This window comes from Megalopta genalis, chromosome 12, assembly GCF_051020955.1.
Source record: "Megalopta genalis isolate 19385.01 chromosome 12, iyMegGena1_principal, whole genome shotgun sequence".
In the NCBI taxonomy this organism is placed as follows: Eukaryota; Metazoa; Arthropoda; class Insecta; order Hymenoptera; family Halictidae; genus Megalopta; species Megalopta genalis.
The window spans coordinates 9,489,863-9,513,759 of NC_135024.1; the positions used below are offsets into that span (position 1 = coordinate 9,489,863).

Sequence of the window (23,897 nt, forward strand, 5' to 3'; positions counted from 1 at the left end):
GTGGTGTGAATAATTATAGAAACAAAGTAACTTTTACATTTTTATTGACATTTAAACAATATCACTTTTGTATATTTCTAAATTAGAAATAGTAGAAAATATAAATGTACAAATATAGTTTTGTTTTTGTTTAAATATTATTAAGAATGTAAAACAGAAAAACTTAACAAACTATTATATTTGTATAATTATATGTTAGAAATAATAGAAATCAGAAACATACAAGTAGGATGTTTTGTCAAGTTTTCGTCGAGATATCAGTAACAACGTAAACGTTACTTTCAGTTTATAATAATGCACACCACCGCATGTGGTAAGATCATGAAGTATACTAGGTACAATGTCAATTGAACAATATAGAAAATGACGAATAACGCTGAACTCTGATTCCAGATCCGTTGGATGAACTTCAAAGAATACATAATTTGAATCTGGTTCCAGTGCTACGGTGCACATTACTGTCGTCGATGTGAACGAGTATGCGCCGCAATTCCTGCAACCAGCCTATGTCAGCACGGTGGACGAAGGTCGTTTGTACGAAGAAGTGGTCCGGGTCGAGGCGTCTGACAGAGACTGCACCCCTAAGTTCGGCGACGTATGCAAATACGAGATTCTGACTGCCGATCAGCCATTCATCATCGACAATGAAGGAGCCATCCGGAACACCGAGCCGCTGGATTACGAACGTTCGCACAATTACATCCTGAGCGTGGTGGCGTACGACTGTGGCATGAAACAGTCCGCTCCGGCCATGGTAACCGTTAAGGTCAACCGTGTCTGCGCGCCCGGTTGGAGAGGAATCCCGGAAAGGGTAGATTACGCTGCGGGCGTCGGTTCTCAACCGTTGCTGCCTTCCGCCAGGCTGGATCTCTGCGACGCTCCCTGTATATTGCGCAACGTCCGAGCTACATTAACCCTTGCTACCGACCATATAGGGAAAGGTTGCGACCGTGACACGTACGGCGTACGCAGCCAACGCAAGCTGTGCGGCGCTTCCCGCGATAGCGTGGACTTATTGCCGACACCTGGGCCTACCACTTCCTGGACAGCGTCTTTGTCCCGTGACGAAGGCAGGGAGGCGGACGAGATCTTCGAGTTCGATGGCGTCGATTCGGCTGCTATCGTGCCCAGCGACGTCCTCGAGCACACACTGGCCCAGAAATTCACCATCGGCGTATGGGTGAAACACCGTCCTCGTCCCAGACAAGATCCTCACGTGAAGGAACACATTCTTTGCGCGGCTGACGATCATAGTATGCTTCCACATTCTTTTCTTCTTGTCTCGCAAGAGGTAGCGACGGTGTTGGAAAACGCTTTTTGGAAAAGAATATCTAGATCTTGTAGCATGTGCTCAGGATTGAAAAGCTGTGACGATTTTCTCTAAACGAAATTTAAATTTTACTTTATTTATTTCCGCTGGAAAGTTGTATGCCTGTGATGCTGCAAGTTCCCAGTTGAAATGTTGTCGTACATATTCAAGTACATATTTAAAGTTAAAGATGTAATGGAAATGGTGGGATTTCTTAAAGCTCAATCCTCTTTTATATTTCTCAACTGCAGAGTAAAGTTTTAACTTTGTTTTTCTTCAAGAACAAAAAACCCCATTTTGAGGAAAACTGTAAAGATTTTTTTTTTTTAGTACTGAGTACACATTACAAGATTTAGATACTCTTTTCCCAAACGCAATTTCCAAGAACGTCGGGTTTCCTTGTCAGTCTACAATTACTTGCCACTAACCACCGTCTCGAATTACAGAAATGAATAGACATCACTACGCCCTATTCATCAGAAACTGCAGACTGATTTTGCTACTCAGACGCGACTTCTCGGAAGGTGACCCGAACATCTTCCGGCCTGCCGAATGGCGATGGAAGCTTGGCCAAGTGTGCGACGACAAGTGGCATCACTATGCCGTCCAGGTCGATTTCCCGCATGTCACCCTGTACGTCGACGGAGAAGAATGGCGAACCGACGAAAAGAACCCGGAGGTGATCGACGACTGGCCGTTGCACCCCGCGAAGGGCGTTAACACGACCCTGGTCGTTGGCGCTTGCTGGCAAGGCTCTGACAACAAGACCAAACACCATTTCCGCGGATATCTTGCCGGTCTCTCGGTTCTGGTTGGGCGAAACGAGAAGCCGGACGTGTTGTCTTGCCTGCGCCGTTGCCAGGAAGGTATCCGCGTGCCGTCCATGGACCTGCTCCAACCGGGGACCCAATTGCTGGCTAATTCCGATCTGACCGAGGTACGAATCGATGGGGACAATCGCACTAACGTCGAAACGCTTCTCCGGCGTATCGGTTACTCGAACTCTAGACGCTTCCCGACCCCAGGCCGCCGTAATTTCCGCTTAGAAACGACAATTGTATGCGAAGGTAGCGAGAACAATCCGCTTCCGGTGCCGACCGTTCAATCGTACGTTACTGTCTTGCCGCCGCCGCGTCCGGGCATCACCGTGAACGGCACCGGTTACGTAGCTAGGGAGTACGCAGATTTCCGTTTAGGGGTACGAGTGTTCCCGGACGCTCGTGTCACCGCCGGTTCCGCGGCTAGGTTGGATGCGTGTGCCGTCAGCGTTTATCCGAGTCTGAACCCCGACCACGAAAGCTTAGGTCTGCCTGGCGACGCTCTGCGTAGATTCCATTCTATCACCGCGCGTGTCGACCGAGACGGCGTCGTGCTGTCGGGTGCGGACACGCCGTACAACTACCAGCAACTGATCCGCTTAATCATGTACACGAACCGCAAGCCGGCTTACTATCTCGATCGCGTCTTCAAGCTAACTTGCTCCGAGCTGAGCGGTCGGTTCGCGAGCAACGAGTACGTGCAAACGCTGGCCGTTATTCATCCGAAAGAGAAGACCACCGCTGTTCCTCACTCGACCCCGGACGAGCCACCCATCGCTAGAATCATGGAGCCGGTCGCTGGACACGCACAGTTGTCTCCTCATCACGCGGACCTGCCGGAGGAATACGCAACGACCGTGCTCCGCGAAGGGGCCAGAGGCTTCGGTGCTGGTGGTAGTCATGCCGTAACGATCGTCGTCGCCGCTTGTATCTGTTTCTTGCTGTTGATGGCGGTGGTCGGCGCCGCCAGGGTCAGGGGAGCCGCAAAACGACGACGATCCGCCGGCGATGAACTGGCTGCCGAAACCGAGATGGCCTGGGACGATTCCGCGCTCGCTATCACCGTGAATCCGATGGAGAGGCTCACGGAACACGATTCCCATCACCAGAATCAGAGAGACGAGGATGTCGATGATTCTGGAAGCTCCGACTCGGAAGACGGATCGTACAGAGACGATGACCTGGATAGCTCCGACTGCGAAAACGATTGCGAACTGAGCAACGGCCGGCATCGTGGCCACACTTCACCTCATGAATTGGAATGGGATCATCGTGATGTTTAAATTACTACCCTCCTCTGCATTCACCATCCCCTTTCTTTGTGTGGTGATTAAGTGGAGTACTAGCTCACCATTGCTTTCCATTGTTCCCGTTCGAATGGTCATTATTTTTTTCAATTTCTTTTCTCTCTGCCCCTCTCTATCTCCATCTATATCTCTCTCTCTTTCTCTCACTCTCCCTCTCTCGCAACGCTTCGCAATTCATATGAAAACGCATACGCTAGCCTACCAGCGAGCTTCGAATAAATTACACGAATCGTTCCAATACACCTTTCGCGGTAACGTTCGAACGTGGACGTTATCCTTTTAAAGATATTTCGATTTTTGATAAACCGATTCGATATTTTTATGCAACCGCGGAAGCGTAAAATCGTATTATAATATCCGTCCCCATACATAACATTGGCATCATAAAACGTAAATGCACCAACTAGTTAGTACTCTCCTTAACAGCCAGCAAAATTTGTAAGAGTGCGGGACGCTTTATCGAATAGTTAAACTCTTTGTATCTACGACATGTCGCTGATGTTGGTAGATGAAAGAAACACGTGAAAAAAAAAGAAATTAAATACTTAACATTTACCGAGAAGTGTTTCTCGGTAAGTACGGAAAAGAATTAATTTATATTTGTCACTCATTACTACTAATTTTAATAATATTATTACAGCTGCTATTATTATTATTATTATTATTATTACTATTATTATTAATATTATTATTAATATTATTATTTTTATTTTTATTATTAGTAGTAGTAGCAGGACAAGGGAACCTTTTTATACTCTTAACTGTCTCTTTTGACATTTACTCTATGTTTATTCTATTCCACTATTTGCTATGGTAAATTTAACTAACGTCGACTATATTCGCTATCATTGATTGTAATTCTAATTGATGCGCAGGACGGCCCGATAAAACGTATTTGGAATTTTCGCAATGCTGATTTTAATCGAACTCGTTCTGTCTTACGTTTGAATGAATATCAAAGTCAACATTTGATCTCATAAATGTATATTTTTTAATTCGTGGCCAGACCGTGTCTCTCTTGTGTTGGAGAAACGTTCTCGCGACTAGTATTCAAAACGGAAACGGAGTAATTGGGAAGTATGTAAAAAAATCATTCTGGAACGGTACCGCGTGGGTCGGGCTGAACCTAGACCATGGTAATTCATACCTGCCCAGTTTTCACAATCTTTATTTTGTAAGTGAAAACCTGTAATAATTTGCACAATGTTCCTTCCTAATCAATCTATGAACTCTTAGCTCTTAGTGAGGACATTGCCGCGCATCTTATGATAGTGCTTCACCATTAAGTACGGTATAATATCATATCTGTATACATGTGTACGCATGCATATAGATTTGTATCCAAATCCGTCGCGTATACAGACTGTATGGAGTACATGTGTATGTGCATGAGACACGTGTACTTACATATACATACAGTGTCCGATCATTATTCTGTGGTGAGCAGCCATCTGCGCGACGAAACAGGAGTATTAAAAAACGCGACTATTCTAAATAATGCGCAGCGATCAACCTTTTCTGAGGTATCGTTTGTTATTTTGACTCGGAGAATAATTATTGTGCAATCACTCTTTTCATAGAGAAACTGATTTTTACGTGCCTTTATGCAAATTAGTCTGTTGAATTCTACTCTATATTTTAATAGCGAAACTCGAAAGCTGATTTCCCATCAGTAATCTCGCATGTTAGACGTACCGCCCGGTAAGCTCTCGGAAGCAACTGCTCTACTGTTGTTGTATTTTAAACATTACTGTTAGAAATGGCATAGGTGTTAAGCGACGAGCGCATAGAGATATCGGTGATAATTAACCGGCCGATTCGCGAGCCGACGGTAATTTACAGTCCGATTCGATTCGATTTCACCGTCTCACTCTCATAGACGACGCGGACTTAAAAAATCGCTCGACGACCGAAAAAACGCCGCGAACACGTGCAATGGATCCGGCAGGATAATTCAAAGTCTCGATGGACGATCTCGTAATTGACTGCGCATTTGTACTCGCTACGAAGTAATGAAAGGATCTTGTGTATGTATTTATGTATTTAGAGTTATACCGACCGATCGAATATTTAGTACTGAAAGTTTGTGTACGAATATCTATATTCATAGAAACTATATGAACAATTTATTTTTCCAACGAGCATATCATATCATTTTTATAAGGGATTTGTCGGAAGTTTGAAAACTTTTCGTAAAGAGCTCCTACATAGCTACACGCTATCGTGATGTTACTTGCCATAATCGCGACTTATTTTTCTCATCCCCTCTTCGACGAATGATTATTTCATTGTTTCTTCTGGCGTTCGAACACGCAGGTGCGCACGCTATCTTTACACGTTTTATAAGCTCGGATTCAAGGAGAGAAACGCGAACGGCGCTTCGAGCGTTTGATACTGTCGCTGAACAAAAACAGACGGGCAAACGGAACAAATAAAAAAGAAGAAAAAAAAGAAAGAAAAGAAAAGATACGAACGCTCGCTATAAAATGATGCGCGAAAGAAACTTCTATACGTACGTATATCGCTGACATTATCTCTGTTTTCGTTGTCCGATGCATTCAGACGATGCACACATCTCGATTGGTTCGTTATCTTCCACGCGACTAGACCATGTAAGACACACAGAAAAAGAAAACCACGACTCTCGAATCTCTAATTTGATCTTATTATACTCTTCGCTTCACGGTTTTTGCGGCGTTAAGTTCACTCCTCGGGAAAAAAGAGAAAAGAAAAAAAAATACAGAGCTATCGACTGGACCGTTCAACACAGATTTTACTTATGTACAGTGGAACACTCGGGAAAACGATCCTATATACAATGAAGACAAATGGTTTCAATCATTTCACGGGAGAGTAGCCCGCACATATTTGCCAGAGACCAGGAAAATCCGTTCCGAATGAACCTTGTGAGCATTCATCCGACAGCGAAATTTCGATTCTATTCGATACATTCCTCCACGATCGCACAATACCGCCAGATCCTTTCTTGAGTCTTTTACACGGCATAAGTATGATATCTAAAAATACTGCACAAAAGAAAAAAAACGAGGAACGCTGTGGCTTAGCAGAGCGTCGGAGATTGTGCGCGGCGAACATGAATCGCGGTGGATTCTGTGTCGGAAGTCGTCCCCGACGAGGACACACTCGGAACCGGCGCGGCGCGATGATCGCGCGGCGAGAAGGAAGCGTTCTTTTGTTGCTCGGTCTAACGAGTCGTTTGGATGGAAGATGTCAAGGAGCCTTCTCTCTCGTCTGGTAACGACGATATATCCGTGAAACAGAAACGAAGGAACGACGGAGAACAAGGAAGGATGGAAGGGAAGAACAGAACAGAAACAGAAACAGAAGGGAAAGCGACACACCGCTACAACCTAACTAGGTGTACACATTTGCTCTAAAGATGTACTTAATTATTAATTATGGGAAAGAAAAGAACTACGCAGAACAAATCCAACTAGATTATACTATTATAATATATATTATACATAAAAATATATCTAAGCTGTTTGCAAATGATGAATATAAAAAGAAAATGAAAAGAAACAGAGAAGAGAAGGTATGAATTTGTAATGTACTATTGTATTTTGTAGGCAGCTAGCGTACGTATACATATGCACATGTACCCGTGTATGTATGTATGTTTACGTATATAAATATACATACTCTTCGACATTTACACGTACCGTTCGCCTAAATAGTCAGCAGAATACATATTTTGAATTTTACCACAGCGCGGGCCGCGTCGAACCGCGGGAACGGCGTGTTCGCGATCATGTTGGGTCGCGCGTGACCCGGAAGTGGTCGCGAACCCCCCGGTCCCCGTGAGAGGGGCTCGATTTTTCGAACTCTGTTAGGGCACCTGGGGCGCGACAGGACAGGATGATACACACGAATACGTTCACCACCGATCCGTAAAGAAATGCGCGGTACGTAAAATATCTCGTGTTCCTTTGAAATAAGATAACGAAAAAGGAAAACGAGAATCGCCTGAGAAATGTGCGCGCGTAAGTGCGTGCGTAGTCACGTGTCTGGGTTGATTCGACGTTCTAAGAGATGGAAAGTGTGGGAAACGAGGAAGCCGATCCTACGGTGACGTTGTAATGAATGAAATAAATCAACTACCGACTAGCTAGGCCGTAAACGACAGATTACGAGCCGACTAAATTCCCTCCCATCGCAGATTGATTGTGTGTTAACTAATAAGATTAAGTAATTGATATAGTACAGTTAAGGAATTTAATTAATATGAATAACGATACTATCAGTACGCTAAGCACGTTTCAGAAGTCGTAACGTGGAGGTGGTATAGCTAAGGAGATGGTGTTTACGACACGGATGTCTGTATTTTTTGTTTCTTCTTCGTTTTCGGCGCAAACGTGACACACTGAGTTGCTCGGCGCGTCTGCACGGGACGCACAGAAACGTCAAATTACCTTGTTACTCCGCAACTGAAGAATCGTTCGACAAAAGAAATATTAGCAATAGACTATATACACGTGACATACACACAGAAGACACTGAACACGCGGCCGCATATACACGCTGCACAGGCTAGGAAAGTGAAATACTATCTATAACGACATATTATAAATAACATTAAGACGTCAACTGTATTTGTTTAATAAAGATGTACATTCGAAAAAGCGAATTCACTGTTTTTCTGCACTCAGCGGGGGGGTACAATTAGGTTTGAAACCTTCGTCTAGGTCTAATCCGACCGCAAATAAAAAGTGCAACGTTGGGGTCACGTATGACCCCAGTATACCAATAGTAAATGGTTCATTTGTACGAAAATTGGTTAAAGTAGCTTTCAAATCATCAAGTTCTGTCAGTTTTTTATGCCGCCTTAGCTTATCATTAATCATTAACGTTTTGACGCGGAGCAAAAAATTAAAGTTTTGAAGCTTTGAATGAAAAAACTGATTTATTGAAATATTGATATACTACTGTGGTCGAAACATTTTATGAATATCGAGATAAATGATAATCAGTTCGTGCAAATCAGTAAGGTGGGTAACGTACATGTTTTTAATTACAGCTTTAAATTTTCGTTACAGTTGCCTTTGTTGTGTATAATATAGCATTTACGTGGTGGAGTGAATTCCTTTCCCATTTACTGATGAAGGGCTTCTTTCACGTAGGGCTGCATATAATCGATAGCTATTGATTATAATACAATGGCTGCTGCCAGTTGACCTCCATTTAAAAAGTTTTTAGTGAATTGCCCCTCTAATATTTTACTATATGCCAATAGAACCTTTCAAAGATGAAGTTCCGTTCAGCAGTATAATATTCTTTTTGGATAGAATGATAACACGTGATAGTTATAAATTGTTACATATTACCGTTCCCAAATTTCGAAATTTTCCAATTTGTTGTCAATATATATTATCGCTGATAATTTTTTATCTGTTAATATTTTGTCAGCAAATGTTATCATGGAAACTCTGACATTTTCTTATAATTAAAATATGATCCTCATACGCGTCACAAACATTTATAACAGCTATTATTTTTTTCTAAGTGTATTAACCACGAATTCGTTAATTCAATTATTTCCGTAAAAATTGTGTTCTTCATATTTATTTGGAAATATTCAGCGACTGTATGATACGTATCAGATAAAAGAGAATTTTTTATTGCAAAATCACATACATACATTTTAGGTATCGCAAAATAACGGAACCTTATTCTTGTAGCTCAAAGTCGAAATAGACCCGAGTCCTGCCATCCAAGGGTTAAAATAGCTAGAATAGTTCTAAACGTGTTGAGTGCACGTTTTAAACTGTCAGGAGAATTCTTCTGAAAGATATAAAGAAAAGTTCCTATAAACAAGGTGTGGTCTAAGTGCGATAAGATATGATGGGATTGCCTAATAGTCTTCGAAATTAAGATAAGGAACATACCTGGTTGAAACTTTTGGAAAACACTGGTGCTAGAAGAACGTTGCTAATGATAGAATTGTCCATTTATCCAATCTTTTTGAAATAATACAAAAAATGCAACATTACTTTGTTCATTTTTGTGGTGATAATTTGTATTAATTTGTTTGAAAGAAATTAGTTAGAAACTCGACTAACAAGGAATTTGATAATTCCTATAAACTGAATAATTCATTTAATATTAATTGCTCTCACCTTGAAATTGTTTTAATTAAATAGTATTTATTAGACACGTGGTTTTCAAACTATTTTAAAATGTGATCCATCCATTTTCTCACGAGAGAGAATATTACTTTATTTACTCTCTTATATGTTATATATTTGTCGTTTTTTATACTTAAGAAAGTCTTATTCAGAAACATTTATTTTGCAAAAGTAATAAATATTTATAACTAATGTACTTTCTCTCTTACTTTAACAATCCTTTGGTAACCCATTTAATTTTATATCGCGGCCCACACTTTATGAAATATTACATCAGCATATTAATGTTAATTGTCCGAATTTTTTAATTGTTGTATAGCACTACCATTCACGCATTTGCAATATTAAGTATCTTTTTTTATTGTATTCTGTAATCATTTTCATTTTACTTACCTACTTTTTTCTCCATGAAATTATTGTATTGGATTTTCTAGATAAAAAACACTGACACTCTTTATAAATGTCGGAATATTTTATTTCTGTATACATATATATATGTATATATAGTATACGGAATACGATATATACATATATAATATTTAAAAATTATATATTAAATATTTTAAAATGAAAAATCTCTGACTTGTTAACAGCATAAATTGCACGTTTATATAACTGCTGGCTCGCATTTTGGAATTTTAATAAATTTTTATTAAATAGATATTAACTTAATATTTTTTATATATATTTAAGTATGTATTGTATGTATATTTACAGTTAAACGTGCGACCTGTAAAATGTAAACAAACATATATATTAGCGATTATTATAAATAATTATATAGAATATGTTCATATAAATATAAATTAATAGAATATATCTGCTTTGATGTGAAGTATTTAATATCTTTTTGATAATTAAATGGACTCGTAAATAGAGTTTAAACAAATTAATATGAAAATTCGTGTTTTAACATTTTATTTTCTCAACTGTATTGCACAATGAGAAATTACATAAAAAAATTCGATCATATATATGTATATATTAATGATACATTTATTATGATACTGGATACTGCAAAATGTTTGTTTACATTTTTTTAGCAGATTCTTGTGACAGAAATAATTAGTATTTATAGGTCACCTTTTCGCTGTGCTTTTTAAAATGACTCAGTCGAATACGTCCCTATTTTCATGTCCTAAACATGTTTAAATATTTATTACGACATGATGCATCTTCAGAGAATAATAAATTACGTCTCCAGTCTTAGCAATACAGAACTTTGTTATATCAAATCGAATTTCTTATTAATCCTACTGTTTAGGCTCACAAATTAAAAATATTAAAATATTTCATATTTCATAATACCCACTATTACCATCAAATATTATTGAGTTCACCTATTGTAAAATATGATTAACGAAAGATTATTTTACAAAAACGAATATTAATAATATTAACTGACATTTTCACAAAGATAAGATAATTGTAATGTTAAATAGATCACAAATATAAAATGAATATATACCTTTTAGAATTTTTTCTATACATCCTCTTTGTTTACTTTTACAATAAATAATGAAAATATTGATTCCATTCCGTATCAAATAAATCTTTCGTTATGAAATATTGCTTCGCAAATTTCTTACTTGATTACAATTACCTATAATTACTGCAAGCAGCAGCCCGTGTCTCAGTATAAACAAACAATAATCGTTGTTTGATCACTGTTACTTGGTGAAAATAATTTTATGTTTTCTGCACTCCAATGTAAGAGAGCACTTTGACAAACAACACTCCATACATATGGAATGAAAAATTCTTCTGGTTGTTCTTCTTCCACGTATTTAAATTTCAGTTCTGGAAATTTCTGTAAGATATGCAAACGCTAATTAGACTATATAGCAAAGTTGCAATGAAAAGTAACTTGTTCATTCAAAATTTAATACATAAATGAACAATACTTCTACAGCCCTATATTATTTTCATATTAATGTTTTAAATTTTGTGGGTAATTTATAAGGTAAAAAGAGTTCATGTTTGCCAAATTATAACGAGTCGAATAGAATACTTGTTTTACATAACTGTATTGGCAACATCATCTGCTTTGAACGAACAAATTTTTATGTAATTTAAGAACTAAAGAAAGTCTAAATAAAGAAAAGCACACATGGAATTATTTATGCGTACCCTTAATCGATCACGAGGCCATTCGCTAGTACCTTGTTGAATTGTAGTTAATACTTGACTAACACCAAGTTGAGATTGATCTTTCTGCTCCAATTTATAAGAAAAGAAATTAATGACCTAAAATTATATTTGTCATTAATTTACGTAATGGCAAACTTAATATATATACTACAAATATTAAAAATAGTTATTTCACTTACAGAATCTATATTTTGCACAATATCTTGAAATGCTGTGTGTGTTCTGAATGGTTGGAAAATATCTTTTTTGTATAAAAGTGTGTATATTAAATTTGGATTATGTGCAAGCCTGTAAGTTAAGCAGCTATTTATGATTTCTAATACCATTCTCAATACTTCTTCAAGTATTGTTAGATCTTGAATCTGAAATATAGAGCATATTGTTTATATTCGATTCTATCTTTTAATAAATTTATTTGATGACGTATACTGCTGAACCTTACCAAGTCTGAATTTGCGGTAGTTCCATTAACTGCAACGGCGGTGCTTTCAGGTGGAGGAACGGTAGGCTGTGCCTGTATTTTCGCTTCCAACCTGACGTGTTTCTTCGCAAGAGTTTCAAATAAACTTAAGAGTCTTTGACTAACATAGGGATGTAAAGATGTGAACTGCGCAGACATATTTGCTAAAGCTGCTAAACAATTTGTGTGCAAATATTTATCCTACAATGAGGAATTAAAAAATATTTTGTTACCTATATCTATGATTATTTATATTTGTAAATTTATATATCTTACTCTCATCTTGAACATGTTGTATTGAATTGTCCTTATAACAACAAGAATTAAAAGACCTCCTAATGATATTTCACTTATCGATCTTTCCGTGTACCAACTTACACCTCTAAGCATCTAATAATGACAACATTATTTAATATAATCATATTTTTATGTACAATAATGAAAAATAATATACAAATTGATTGATGTTTACACATAAATATACTTACTATTTCATGTATCCTTTTATTGAAAGTTTCATCTTCACTCAAGATAAGAAGAATAATGAGAGACATATAAATATGATGTGACGTATTATTTGGAGCATGATACAATATTTGCAATATTGGTGTTACCTGTAGAAACATAGAGATTTCTAATTTATTTTTTGATTTCCATTATACTTGTCAGTGTTAAATCATTATATAGTTGAATTAAAAATTTTATATTCACCAATAGTTGTATATCTGGTCTTCTCATGATGTCTTGTTTTACACTTGAATTTCTATGTAGTAACATATACAATAATAACGTAACTTCGTCTGTGTTCGGTATTTTACATATGGTATTGTACAATTTATTTAAATTAAATCTAAATGCACCTTTTGCTTGTATCGCAGAATAATCTTCTAAAAAGTTATGCATTTATTTTCAAATTATTTATATGAAAATAATTAATACTAAAGATAATTTGTATTAATGTGCTGTAGTACCAACCTTGCATGTCAACAAAACTGAAAAGAGCATTTCTGTAAGGGTTCTGTGTTGCAGTACAATGATTCGTTAAAACCAGTAACAATAATAGAGATTGACTAGCAAGCGGTGTTTCCGTGTCACGTTTTTTTTCTTCCGCTTCAGAACTATTATTATTTGTAACTTGTACATTTTTCAAGCTGCTACCCATACCCATTGTAATCACATTCCATAAACCAGCTGAAATAAGTTTTGTATGTTATGCACAGTAAGTAAATAATGTAAGTACATAAAATTGAACAGTTGTTTCCTACATTGTATTTTTAATATCATTTTAGTAAGTTATTTACAAATGTAATACTGTATTCTATAAGTAAACATACCCGCTATACTAAAGACAATACTTCCTCCTGCTTGTTGAGTAAGCAACCCTGGAGGAGCATGTTCTTGCTGCACAAAATTATGCAATAATGTACAAACCATTGCTGGTGCATGTTCACTAGAATGTGAATGCATTGCTATTCTGTAAATGGAGCTGTATTCAGCAGCAGTTTGTGAAAATAATTGTACCGAAAGTAGTACAAGTAAGCAATTTATTGCTTCTAGATGAACAACATATGTGAATTCACTGTGAAAAACAAAATTTTGATATACAATAAGATTTCTATTATAAATGGTTAAATAAAATGTTACATATGAAACAAATTAACAATTATGTATTAAGTACTTCTAAGTTTCTGTTATTATGCATATATAGTAAATGTTTATGAAGTTTAGAATGAACCTTATTAATATTTTTAAGGATGATTATACTAAAGAACTGTTATAATGTAAAAAATATCACAGCTTTCTTACCATAACGGTACATCAGTTATGATATCACCTAAAGCTTCATAAAAGTCTTCTAATCTATAAGATGAATTTATTTGAGTTGGTACAGGTAATTGAGGTGCTTCTATGTGTTTGATCATTTCTTCCTCGCCAACAGTTTCAATTAGATATTTTAAAATACATCTTACTGCGAATAATGCATTATATGTCTGCCATGCTGATATGATTCTACGAACAGAGTAATATTAAATGAAATTATTTGCATGCAAAATTATTTACCAAACACATTTACACTTTTGCATTTAAATGTATTTTCTTGAAACAAAAGCATATCATACTTCTGATTTTGCGTTGGTGTCAGCAGGTTACTGGCACGAGTGAGAGCAACTTGTATTAAACTGCCAAAGTTGCCAGTGGTTAAATTATTAGCAAGTAGTTGTTGACAAGAAGAGTCCAATCGAGAATCTAATTCTATTTGATCATTCCGCGTGATAGGTGGGCGCATGTTGTAAGAAAGAAAAGTATCCCAGAATGGATCATTTGGCAGAATACTTTTTTTTCCACAGAATCTTTCCAAATAGACATTCTTAGAGAGATCATCATTTCGACTTGGTGTTGCCCCCATTGCCGTCCCTTAGACTTCTGAAAATAATGTAGTGCATCAAATTTGAAAAATAAGGAATTTATGTATTTTAGCTACCAACTAATGTGTCTGCTATGTGTCTAATGTGTCTGTACGTGCTAATTAATTTTGTACTGTGATACTTCAACTATGAATGTAATATAAAATAAATATTTAAAACGTAGGTCATCCTTTTTTACTGAAGTGTCGAATAAAATGACAAATGAAATCAAAAATTCTTGGTGATTAAATACATCAAAACATTGAATAACATACTTTGACAATCTACTGTCATAGAAGCTCAGTAGTTCTTTAACAATCACGAATAATCCACTTCAGATGAATACGTTATCGTCTTCACACTTTTGCCTGTTTTTCCCGGTGAATGAACTATAAAACTTTTCTATAGCGCTTTCATAGGCATAAAATGAAAGACACGAAGGAATATAACCTCCTCATATGTCAACCGAGCACTTCACAGGCATATAAGTAAATCAAAATGAGCGCCATCTTTGTAGATTGATTAAATCTATAGACATATTAAACTATTTACAATTTATAATATTGACATCAATTGATGTCTGTGTTCAGTTTTATGATTCGGTGGTGTAATAAAACATATAAAAGTTTCAACGTAGCGTACTTGTCGCAACACATAGATACATACAAGTTCCACATCACTTAGGTGACGTATCAATGGAAGCATGCAAATGCAAATGACCGGTGTGCTGTTATGCGAATCCGTTGCCTAAGTTATTTATCGGTGACATATATACACAAATTCAAATACGTTTACAAATAAATAAATCGTACCCTATTTATTACTATATAATCAAAGTTTGATAGAGGTGGTTCCTGGAAAGAAAATAAGGTACAATTTTAATTAAATGTAAAAGAAGATTATCTTGACCTTACGTATACTGATAAATTTCGTTTGTGAATATTTCATTATTGAAAATTGTATTATATATATTCGTGGAATGTTCTGTATAGCATCTTATTTGAATTTTCTCTAGCAAAGCTCTAAGTCGTTGCTTTAATTCATGATTCATAATTAGGCTGCCGTAGATATCAAAATGAATCGGCATCATAAATTATTGTTAACGGACGAATCCTACACGCGGTGGATAGAAACGCTGCAAAACGCTATGCAATCATTTCAAGAGAAATATAGCTCAGCTAAACACTTGCTTCGCAATGAAAATGAACGTGTTCTTAGACGGATGAGGTTCGTTTCTAATTTCTAATTATAAGCTTCGCCGTAACGGTAAATGTAGTTACGCTTATATTAATGAATTGAAGTTGCGGGAATAAACTACATTTTGAATGTAGAAAATAAAATAATTATTTCTCGAACAAACTAAGACGAACGATTAAAATTGTTGGTCATACTTTTGGGTTTATTTTTCATCGTGTATTTATTTTATTAATGATTATTAATTATGATTTAATTAATTATTAGTCTCTAATTATTAATTAATTATTCTTTATTATTATTAGTCTCTATTAATTAATTAGTCTTTAATTATGATTTTATTAATTATTAGTCTCTGAAGAATGAATTTTTACAATCAATATCCTTCAATTCTTTCTACGTTACCTTTTGTAATTTTACTGAGCCAGATTGATTTACATATTATTATTATGATTAACAATTTAGTTAATTACGAATTTTCGCACAGAACGTAAAGCTTTATTTAACAGTTATTTAGCTGTTTCCTATTGTATGAACAATTATTGTCAGTTTTGTACGCGTACAGTAAACCAGGTATCATAGATGAGTCCAGAGATCCGCAAATCACGCAACATTTTTACGAAGATACGCTGAAAACACTCCTGGATCTAGAAAGATCGTGTGAGGAGCATCTATTACGGATGAAAATCAATTTGCAGACAGCAATAGACAAACGTGCTGAACCACCGTTCAATCTATCTTTGCGAAACATAAAGAAAGCTTGCGGAACATTTGTCACCGCCGATTCGCACGATGAGACGGATAACAAAATACCCTGCCGCTGTTTTTGGGAGAATGTACCACCATGGAAGCTAGAAAACATTCAGAATATTTTAGGTAAACCGCAGGAGACCATGCAATCAGAATTCGATCTGTCCGATGTGAAGTTCAAACAGGATATGATGTATCTCCGAGGAAAAATGTTACGTCTACCTAGAAAGCTAGACGATCAGTAGGTAATTTTTCTTAAGAAATATTGAATACGTGTTAGAAGGAAAATGAAAAAGTTCGTCTCGTCACAATATAATTCTGTTATTATTTGTTATTATATTATATTATATTATATGTTATTATATTATATTATATTATATGTTATTATATTATATTATATATTATTATTATTTCTGTTATTATTTAAATATTAAAGTAGAAAACTCCTATTTTTCTATTTCAACTATTTTGTTATTTTGATTAAATATTGATTTGTTCAATAACAATCTAATTTGTATCGAGCGAAGGGTTTAAGCTGATGCTTGACACAATAAATTCACCTCGAAATTACATCTATCATAAAACATGAACTATTGTAGTTTGGATCATGTTCCATAGTAACAATAAGATTTCATTATGAAAAATTGGCCGTTCCATTTAACAATTTAAGACAAAATAGATAAATAGCAAATAGAAAGAAAAGATAGAAAGAAATTTGTTCCTTGAAATTTTATATTTAAAAAAATCCAATGTCAAACTCGATTTTCTCGAAGCTAAGATTTCGCATTGAAAAAGTTTAATGTTTTCTTGGACACCCTACACGTAAAAACATTATTGCTTCATTGTTGACACTGTTAATACTGAATATTTGTATAAATATTTCTAGTAATTGTTGATACCGAATTATAAATATTTGTAGTAATTTTGAATACCGAATGTTTGTTTAAAATAACTCATCAACAATGCGAATCTCTAAATGCACAATAAGAATAGATAATTTAATGAGTACAATAGAATATTTATTCTAAAATATCTGGTTCTATTCAGATCCGAGGGTCATAAAGGGGCTCGCCGATTGACAATGAAGCAATCGCAGACGGACACTTTCAGTGAAATCCGCAAAGAATACGATTCGTTCAAATCGTTTTCCATGAAGGATGAATTATCGAAGATACACAATCTAAAATTCAGTGACGGAAAATTCGTGGATTCTCTGCTTTGGATGAAAGCGTTAGACCTACTTGGAAACCAATACAGTACAAAGTGGTATGTGGTGTTATGTCCACAAATTGAGAAGATTCTGTTGGAACGTCATATACCAACTTTGCATTTCAATCCGAGAGCTACTTTCAATTTTCTGTCCAATATTCACGAGAATGGGGCGAACTTTATATTGTTTAAGGACGACTTGATACCTCTTTTACAAGACGATGAGGAAAGTGCCTGGTTGTCCTCTTGGAAATTGCAGCTTCAAACAGTGCACAAGCAAGTCATCGCGGCAATTCTCATACAAACTTATTATCGTGGTTACATGGTAAATAATTTTTGCTTTATACGCATAAGTGTACGGTGTCATAAAATTATAATATAACAATTTGTCACAAGATTGATCCTCGTCTTAAAAATTCCGAGTCAGATACCTAAAAATGTTGACCATTGCATCATATTTTACTCATCGCGAGGATCGACTTTGCAAAATTTAAATATACGTAAATTTCTGTGCATAAATATTTATTATTTATTATTATTATTACAAATTTTCGATTTCTGACTTTGAATTTTCAAGATCAAAGTCAATTCGTCTCCAGAAGAATTAATTCTGAAACTGAACTATCATTGTACACAGAAAAACAGCAATGATAATTCTGTTACTGTTTGTTTTTATTGTCATCGTGACTTTTTTTAAAATCAAAATAGCGTTATTTCTTCGTCGTATTCTTTTAAAACAAGATCATTTCAAGCTCGAAATCGTTAAACCGAAGAATTTGCTGATCGCTTTACATGAAAATTTAAAGCAAAATCTTAAAATTAGAAGTTGATGTATGACCATCTTTGCATAAAACCCGAATCAAATGTTTCAATCCCGTTTATTTCTTACAGATACGGAAGAAGATAAAGGAATCGCACCAGCTCTACATAGCCGCCAATGTCTTATGGTTAAACTGGCTGACAGTTCAGAAGAAAAAGGAGATATACGAGCGTTACCTGCGCAATATGTTGATATCGATGCAAACAACTCGAGAGCTATCCCTAAAATTGAGCAAAGAATTCGTCGCTATAATCAACAAGCCGCACGTGGTTCTGCATCTAACGTCCCTAGGCTACCCCATGGAGTTACGTCGGCCGTACGAACCGAAACGTTTCGCCATGATACAAAACATGAATATCTTGAAAATCTGTTTCGTTCGAAACCCGAACTCCGAAGTGATCTACATCATGGCCGCGAAACCCACCCCGGAGATGCTGACGATGTATACCGACTTCATCGAATCGATGTCTCAAGATAAAGACATCATGAAGCGGATCTGCTTCGTCGCCCTCTCCGAAGGCGGTACCTTTCGTAATCGTACGCTGAACGTCTCGAGGATTCTGCATTGTTCGGAGGAGTCCCTTCGCGAGATCAGGAAGAAGATCGCCGGCAAGCCCGCGTACTTTTTACCCTGGGTTATCGACGAGTGCGACATGAGATTAGCCGGGAACCTGGGCGTCGCCTTGTTGAGCCCGGACATGGAGATCCAACGCAAGTTCTTGCATAGATCGAACATGGCCAGCATGATCGCCGCGATGGGGCTGTCGCAAGCACCTTATTACGGCGACATTTACAATTACGAAACCCTTTGCTCCATGCTGGCCCGCTTGATCATCGATCACACGGAAGTTTGCGTATGGACGTTGAAACTGAACCTGGGCTCGCTTTCCAAGCATCGCGGCAAATTCCTTATCAATCACATTAGCATCCCGTTCATGCCGAGCATACGGAAGGAGCGAGAAAGATTTGGCGACGAATGGGGACCGAGCTGCGAACCGCGGAACACATTCCTCGCGAAGCTGCAGGAACATTTGCCAACCGTGGTCGCCGATGGCACACGATTGTCAAGACTCTTCGACTCCTGGAATGAATTCTACGTTCACATACAGAAATTCGGCTGTCTGCTGCAGGGTACACCCAGGAAGAAGGATGGGAAAAAGATTTCCGTTAGCCTATTTGTTCCCAAAAAGGGGACCAAAGGGAAGCTCAAGTGGCTGGGAACCGCCGACATCTTGCGTTTGGGTATGAACTGTTATCGGATCGTTATTGTTATTGGTTTCGTTATTTCTGGGGATGGAATAATCAAAATTATGGTATTTCCGGGAAATGAGGTCATTTGAAGTGACTTTTTCCTTTGCGAAAATGCAATCCGCGGCTTTGTTTAGGAGTTATTGACGAAGCCTCGGATTGCATTTTCGCTAAGGAAAAAGTTACTTCAAATGACCTCAAGAACCCCTAATTTTCCCGGAAGTATCATAATTTTGGGACATCCTGTATGCTCATGAACCCGAATCAATTTCAATAACCAATGCCAATTGCAGTAAATTCACCCTAATTCGCGCACTGATTGTGCATAAAAATGGACAATTTGGGAAGAGGAGATACGATTATTATTATTATTATTATTATTATTTTTGTAGTTGCCGATTGTTAACTACTATAAAATATAATATAAAATTAGTACAATATATAAAATCCTTTTCTCAAATTGTTTATTTCTGTGCACAATCTTAGCACGAATTAGGGAGAATTTACTGTACAACGATTTTCTAGAGCAGTAAAAGTTTGAGAAATAATAATTAATTTCAATGGCAGACCTTCACATTTCTGCGACGAATGTTTTCATGATGCCGCAAACGTCATTAAACAACAGTAAACTCGAACCGGATATAAACAAATGTGCCAGAGGATTGCAAAAGGAAGGTTATTTCGGTTACATGACCATTGAATGTTATTGCTACATGGACAAACATAGTGACAAATTAATCGTCCTGATGGAAAATGTACACCCATTTTATTCGTACGTGCAGAGTTACATGGACTGGATGAAATTTGCAATTGGAGGAACATACTTGTAAATAATTCTTATGCAGTTTTGAAACGGTAATATAATTAAAATTAAATTTAAGAAAAGAGAATAATGAGATTCTACATAAGTACGACTTTTGGAGGCTGAAATACATTCTCCCATATTCTTGTAATCATACAGGGTTTCCATGAAAACTGGGTTAAATTATCACGTGTTAATTAATGCAGCTATTATGTAAATTGTCTTGCGAACATTTTAATGCACTGATCTTGTTTTAATAATATTCGTAAGTCATGTTATGAAATAGATTTGATTATAATAATCTTCATTTAAAATTCGAAATGTAACTGTTGAATCCTGAAGAAATCAAGTGACAAGTAAAAGCGGGCCATTATAGATAATCGTATTGCATACTTCGAGGAAACGAATGTAGTTGTGCGTTTACGATCAATACGAGTAGGTGTCGTATAAGCAGTGAAAAGATTCAAAGAAACCGCGAATGTGTGGCGTATCAAACTTACTAAAGATTATTAACCCTTTCGCTACTACGGACCACTATAGTGGCTTTCCATATGATGCCACTGAGGTACTACGGACCACTATAGTGGCTTTCCATTTGGTGCCACTGAGGTACTACGGACCACTATAGTGGCTTTCCATAAGATGCATTATATTGCATAATGTTATTTCCTCTCATACTGTAAATTAAAGAGCGCATGCTAAGACGTTATAAAATACCCTGGAATACCCTTTATTTATAAATACCCTTTGGAGAAAAATTTTTTCGTTCGAAAAATTCATTCAATTCAAACAGCTTAGGTTCTCCGCCGACCGCCGCGGAGTACCGACTTCCGCTGACGATCGCCGTCGCGTAGCGTGCAGTGATGTCGCAGCGCTCTGTTCAGCAGAAGTACCGCGACGGAGAATCCGCCCGTAGCGAAAGGGTTAAAGCGAGAAAAAGAAATGTTTTCGCTCCTATTTCTTGTAATCGATGCAGACAGTTTTTATTTTGCATGAATAACATTATTATTTGCACAGTTCAGAGAAGAACCATTTTGTCGCCGATATTCCACGCCACACTTGGAAAAGGGTATCGTCGGGGTACGAACAATACCTAAAAGCAGCGCCCCAATGGAATGAAACAACGGACAGATATGGAATCGCAATTTGTGAACTGGTTAATTCAAGATTTGCTACTTATACTTGGCCGAAACTGAAGAATTTGATCGAAAAATGTGGCGTACGTTCAAACTATTTTCTTAATAATCTGAAGACCAAACTTCTGTTATGTATGATTTATTTATGATTCTGTTAATTTATGTATGATTATGGGATAATTTGTTACAAAAATCAATCATGTTATATAGCGAGAGGTCGCAATTGTTGGTACATTGATTTTGATAAATCTTGAGCAAAAATAAGCCGATCTATATTTTGCCATTTTCGCGTGTACATTATTTATAAAGATATTTTATATTTAATCTTTGTAGCACAAATACAAACGTAAATGATAGATTCTTAAATCTATATTAATATTTTATTATATTAACATTTTATTTAATGTTAATATTTTGTTTATTTATTTCAATTGTTTTAATGCGTATCACGCGTCACATTGTATATCAGTGAATTGAGAAAAGGAGATTGAAACAAAGAAAATACGCAAAGATAATAAATGAAATATTGATCTTCCGAAATTATTTCCACAACGTACATTGCAATAAAATTATAGTGAACTGGGAAAGAAAGATTGAAGAGAGGAAAATTTGTGAAGAAAGAAAAGAATTTAACAAACATTACGAAATAAAAAATGAAAAATATGTATTGAAAAGAAAACAAACAAAATATTAATTTCCACGATTTAAATCTCTGACACAAAGATTTAAGAACTTATCACTTTATTATCTTCGCTGTTACAATCAGAGCAGTACGTTTCTTACTGTAAATTAATTCAATATTTGGGCAAATCATACAAATTCAACACACGATATCGGTTGATTTATTTTTACTCCACAAATAGATTTTTACTCCATTAGAAGAAGTTTTATCAAAATCGTCCTTCTGCTTGTTAGTATAATTTCAGTCAAGATTTAGATCAATTATTATATATATATAATAATATAATAAATAATAATATAATAATAAAATAATAATATATAATATAATATAATATAATATAATATAATAATATAATAATAATATAATAATATAATATATAATATATAATAATATAATAATAAATATATATATAAATAATAATATATGTATATATTATTATATATATTATTATATATTTCTTTGTTGTACTCGACAAGTCCGACAAATTCAAACAAATTAAAAATCTATCGGAGGTAGAAAATATTGTCGGATAACTATCGCAAATTGTCAATTGCTCAACTAGATGCTTCCATGATTTCTAGATCGTATATAATTCAGAGAAAAAGGAGGGTTCTGCCATATTGTTACACGACGCTGAGCTCAGAACTCATGGTTTGCTGGTTGCTGTCAGTCCGGCCATGAGTACAACGATATCGATGGTCCACGAAAAGTTGTCATTGCTGCAGCAGGTTCTCGCAAAGACAGCGAAGAAGATAGAGACGAATATGACAGATCTCATTGATTATTTCATGAAATTATCTCTCGATTATAACGACGATGCATCTCAGCCATGCAGATGAATTTACAGACAATTTTATACGATTTAGTGTTCCAAATAAATGTCGTTTGCTCATTTGTCGTTTCTTAAAAATAACGAAATGAAAGCTTTCGATTTTCTTTAACCAGTTAGCTGTGTTTGACGAGTACACTTGTCGTGCGTAAAAAGCAGTGACTATTGGCTATTTAAATTGTAATTTTAGTGAAAACAAAAACATATTCTGAAATTTCAAGATGTTTAGAATATTTTGAGGCCAATTCTACGCGAAAGTGTTTACATTGTTATAAAAATAAGATTAGAAAAGAATCACGATTTTGGTGTTCGACGTGCAAAGTGCCTTTGCTTTGCTGAGTATCACTCTACAGGCAGCAATTAAAATTTTTAACTTTTATAAGTATTTGATTTTTTCTGCGTTTTTCGTTTATTATGTATGCAGTATATGTTAATATTAAGTGAATAAATAAATATTAGGAATAAAATTGTTAAATTTGTAAAATAAAACCATTTTTTTTATCCAATATTTTAACAGCGAGAAGGAGGTGCCACAGCTAATTGGTTAGAGATAAGCCAGTGTTATAATAAAATAAATAACTAATAAAGAACTGTAGAGTCAATAAGACGAATTTTTAAGAACGATGTTACA

At 35.9% G+C, this 23,897-nt stretch overlaps 3 protein-coding genes across 4 annotated transcripts in view; 2 read left to right on the forward strand and 1 right to left on the reverse strand.

The window, feature by feature from the left end:
• The window catches only part of Cals (calsyntenin 1), a 49,328-nt gene extending 41,246 nt beyond the window's left edge, over positions 1 to 8,082 (forward strand). Inside the window, exons 3-4 of the mRNA XM_033468082.2 lie at positions 442 to 1,253; positions 1,756 to 8,082. Of these exons, the coding sequence (XP_033323973.1) occupies positions 442 to 1,253; positions 1,756 to 3,410 (2,467 nt within the window). The 3' untranslated portion in view covers positions 3,411 to 8,082. The remainder of the gene's footprint in view (positions 1 to 441; positions 1,254 to 1,755) is intronic.
• A 1,948-nt stretch (positions 8,083 to 10,030) lies between these two features.
• On the reverse strand, positions 10,031 to 15,224 carry LOC117219159 (dymeclin). Of its 2 annotated transcripts, XM_076525547.1 has the most exons (13): positions 14,872 to 15,224; positions 14,312 to 14,615; positions 13,998 to 14,201; positions 13,526 to 13,770; positions 13,167 to 13,382; positions 12,903 to 13,078; positions 12,680 to 12,805; positions 12,468 to 12,581; positions 12,174 to 12,392; positions 11,911 to 12,093; positions 11,711 to 11,827; positions 11,184 to 11,408; positions 10,031 to 10,310 (listed from the first exon to the last, which is right to left on the reverse strand). In XM_076525547.1, the coding sequence occupies exons 2-12, from the start codon at positions 14,596 to 14,598 to the stop codon at positions 11,214 to 11,216; spliced, it is 2,082 nt and encodes a 693-aa protein (XP_076381662.1). In that variant the 5' UTR covers positions 14,599 to 14,615; positions 14,872 to 15,224; the 3' UTR covers positions 10,031 to 10,310; positions 11,184 to 11,213. The 2 variants fall into 2 exon arrangements, with proteins under 2 accessions (XP_076381662.1, XP_076381663.1); XM_076525548.1 differs by lacking the exon at positions 10,031 to 10,310 and having other exon boundaries at positions 10,482 to 11,390.
• A 79-nt stretch (positions 15,225 to 15,303) lies between these two features.
• LOC117219104 (IQ motif-containing protein H) lies at positions 15,304 to 23,281 on the forward strand. Its single transcript, XM_076525682.1, has 7 exons — positions 15,304 to 15,837; positions 16,340 to 16,781; positions 17,588 to 18,074; positions 18,641 to 19,811; positions 20,385 to 20,643; positions 21,637 to 21,838; positions 23,019 to 23,281. The coding sequence occupies exons 1-7, from the start codon at positions 15,672 to 15,674 to the stop codon at positions 23,274 to 23,276; spliced, it is 2,985 nt and encodes a 994-aa protein (XP_076381797.1). The 5' UTR covers positions 15,304 to 15,671; the 3' UTR covers positions 23,277 to 23,281.
• The last annotated feature ends 616 nt before the right edge of the window (positions 23,282 to 23,897 follow it).

Coding starts and splice junctions, on each gene's coding strand:
- LOC117219159 (XM_076525547.1), bottom strand. CDS start 14,598: ATGGGGGCAACACCAAGTCGAAATGATGATCTCTCTAAGAATGTCTAT. Junction 12,393..12,467: donor ACAACATGTTCAAGATGAGA/GTAAGATATATA, acceptor TCCTCATTGTAG/GATAAATATTTGCACACAAA. Junction 11,409..11,710: donor GGCCTCGTGATCGATTAAGG/GTACGCATAAAT, acceptor TAGTCTAATTAG/CGTTTGCATATCTTACAGAA.
- LOC117219104 (XM_076525682.1), top strand. CDS start 15,672: ATGAATCGGCATCATAAATTATTGTTAACGGACGAATCCTACACGCGG. Junction 19,812..20,384: donor CGCCGACATCTTGCGTTTGG/GTATGAACTGTT, acceptor TTTCAATGGCAG/ACCTTCACATTTCTGCGACG. Junction 21,839..23,018: donor ATTTGATCGAAAAATGTGGC/GTACGTTCAAAC, acceptor CATGATTTCTAG/ATCGTATATAATTCAGAGAA.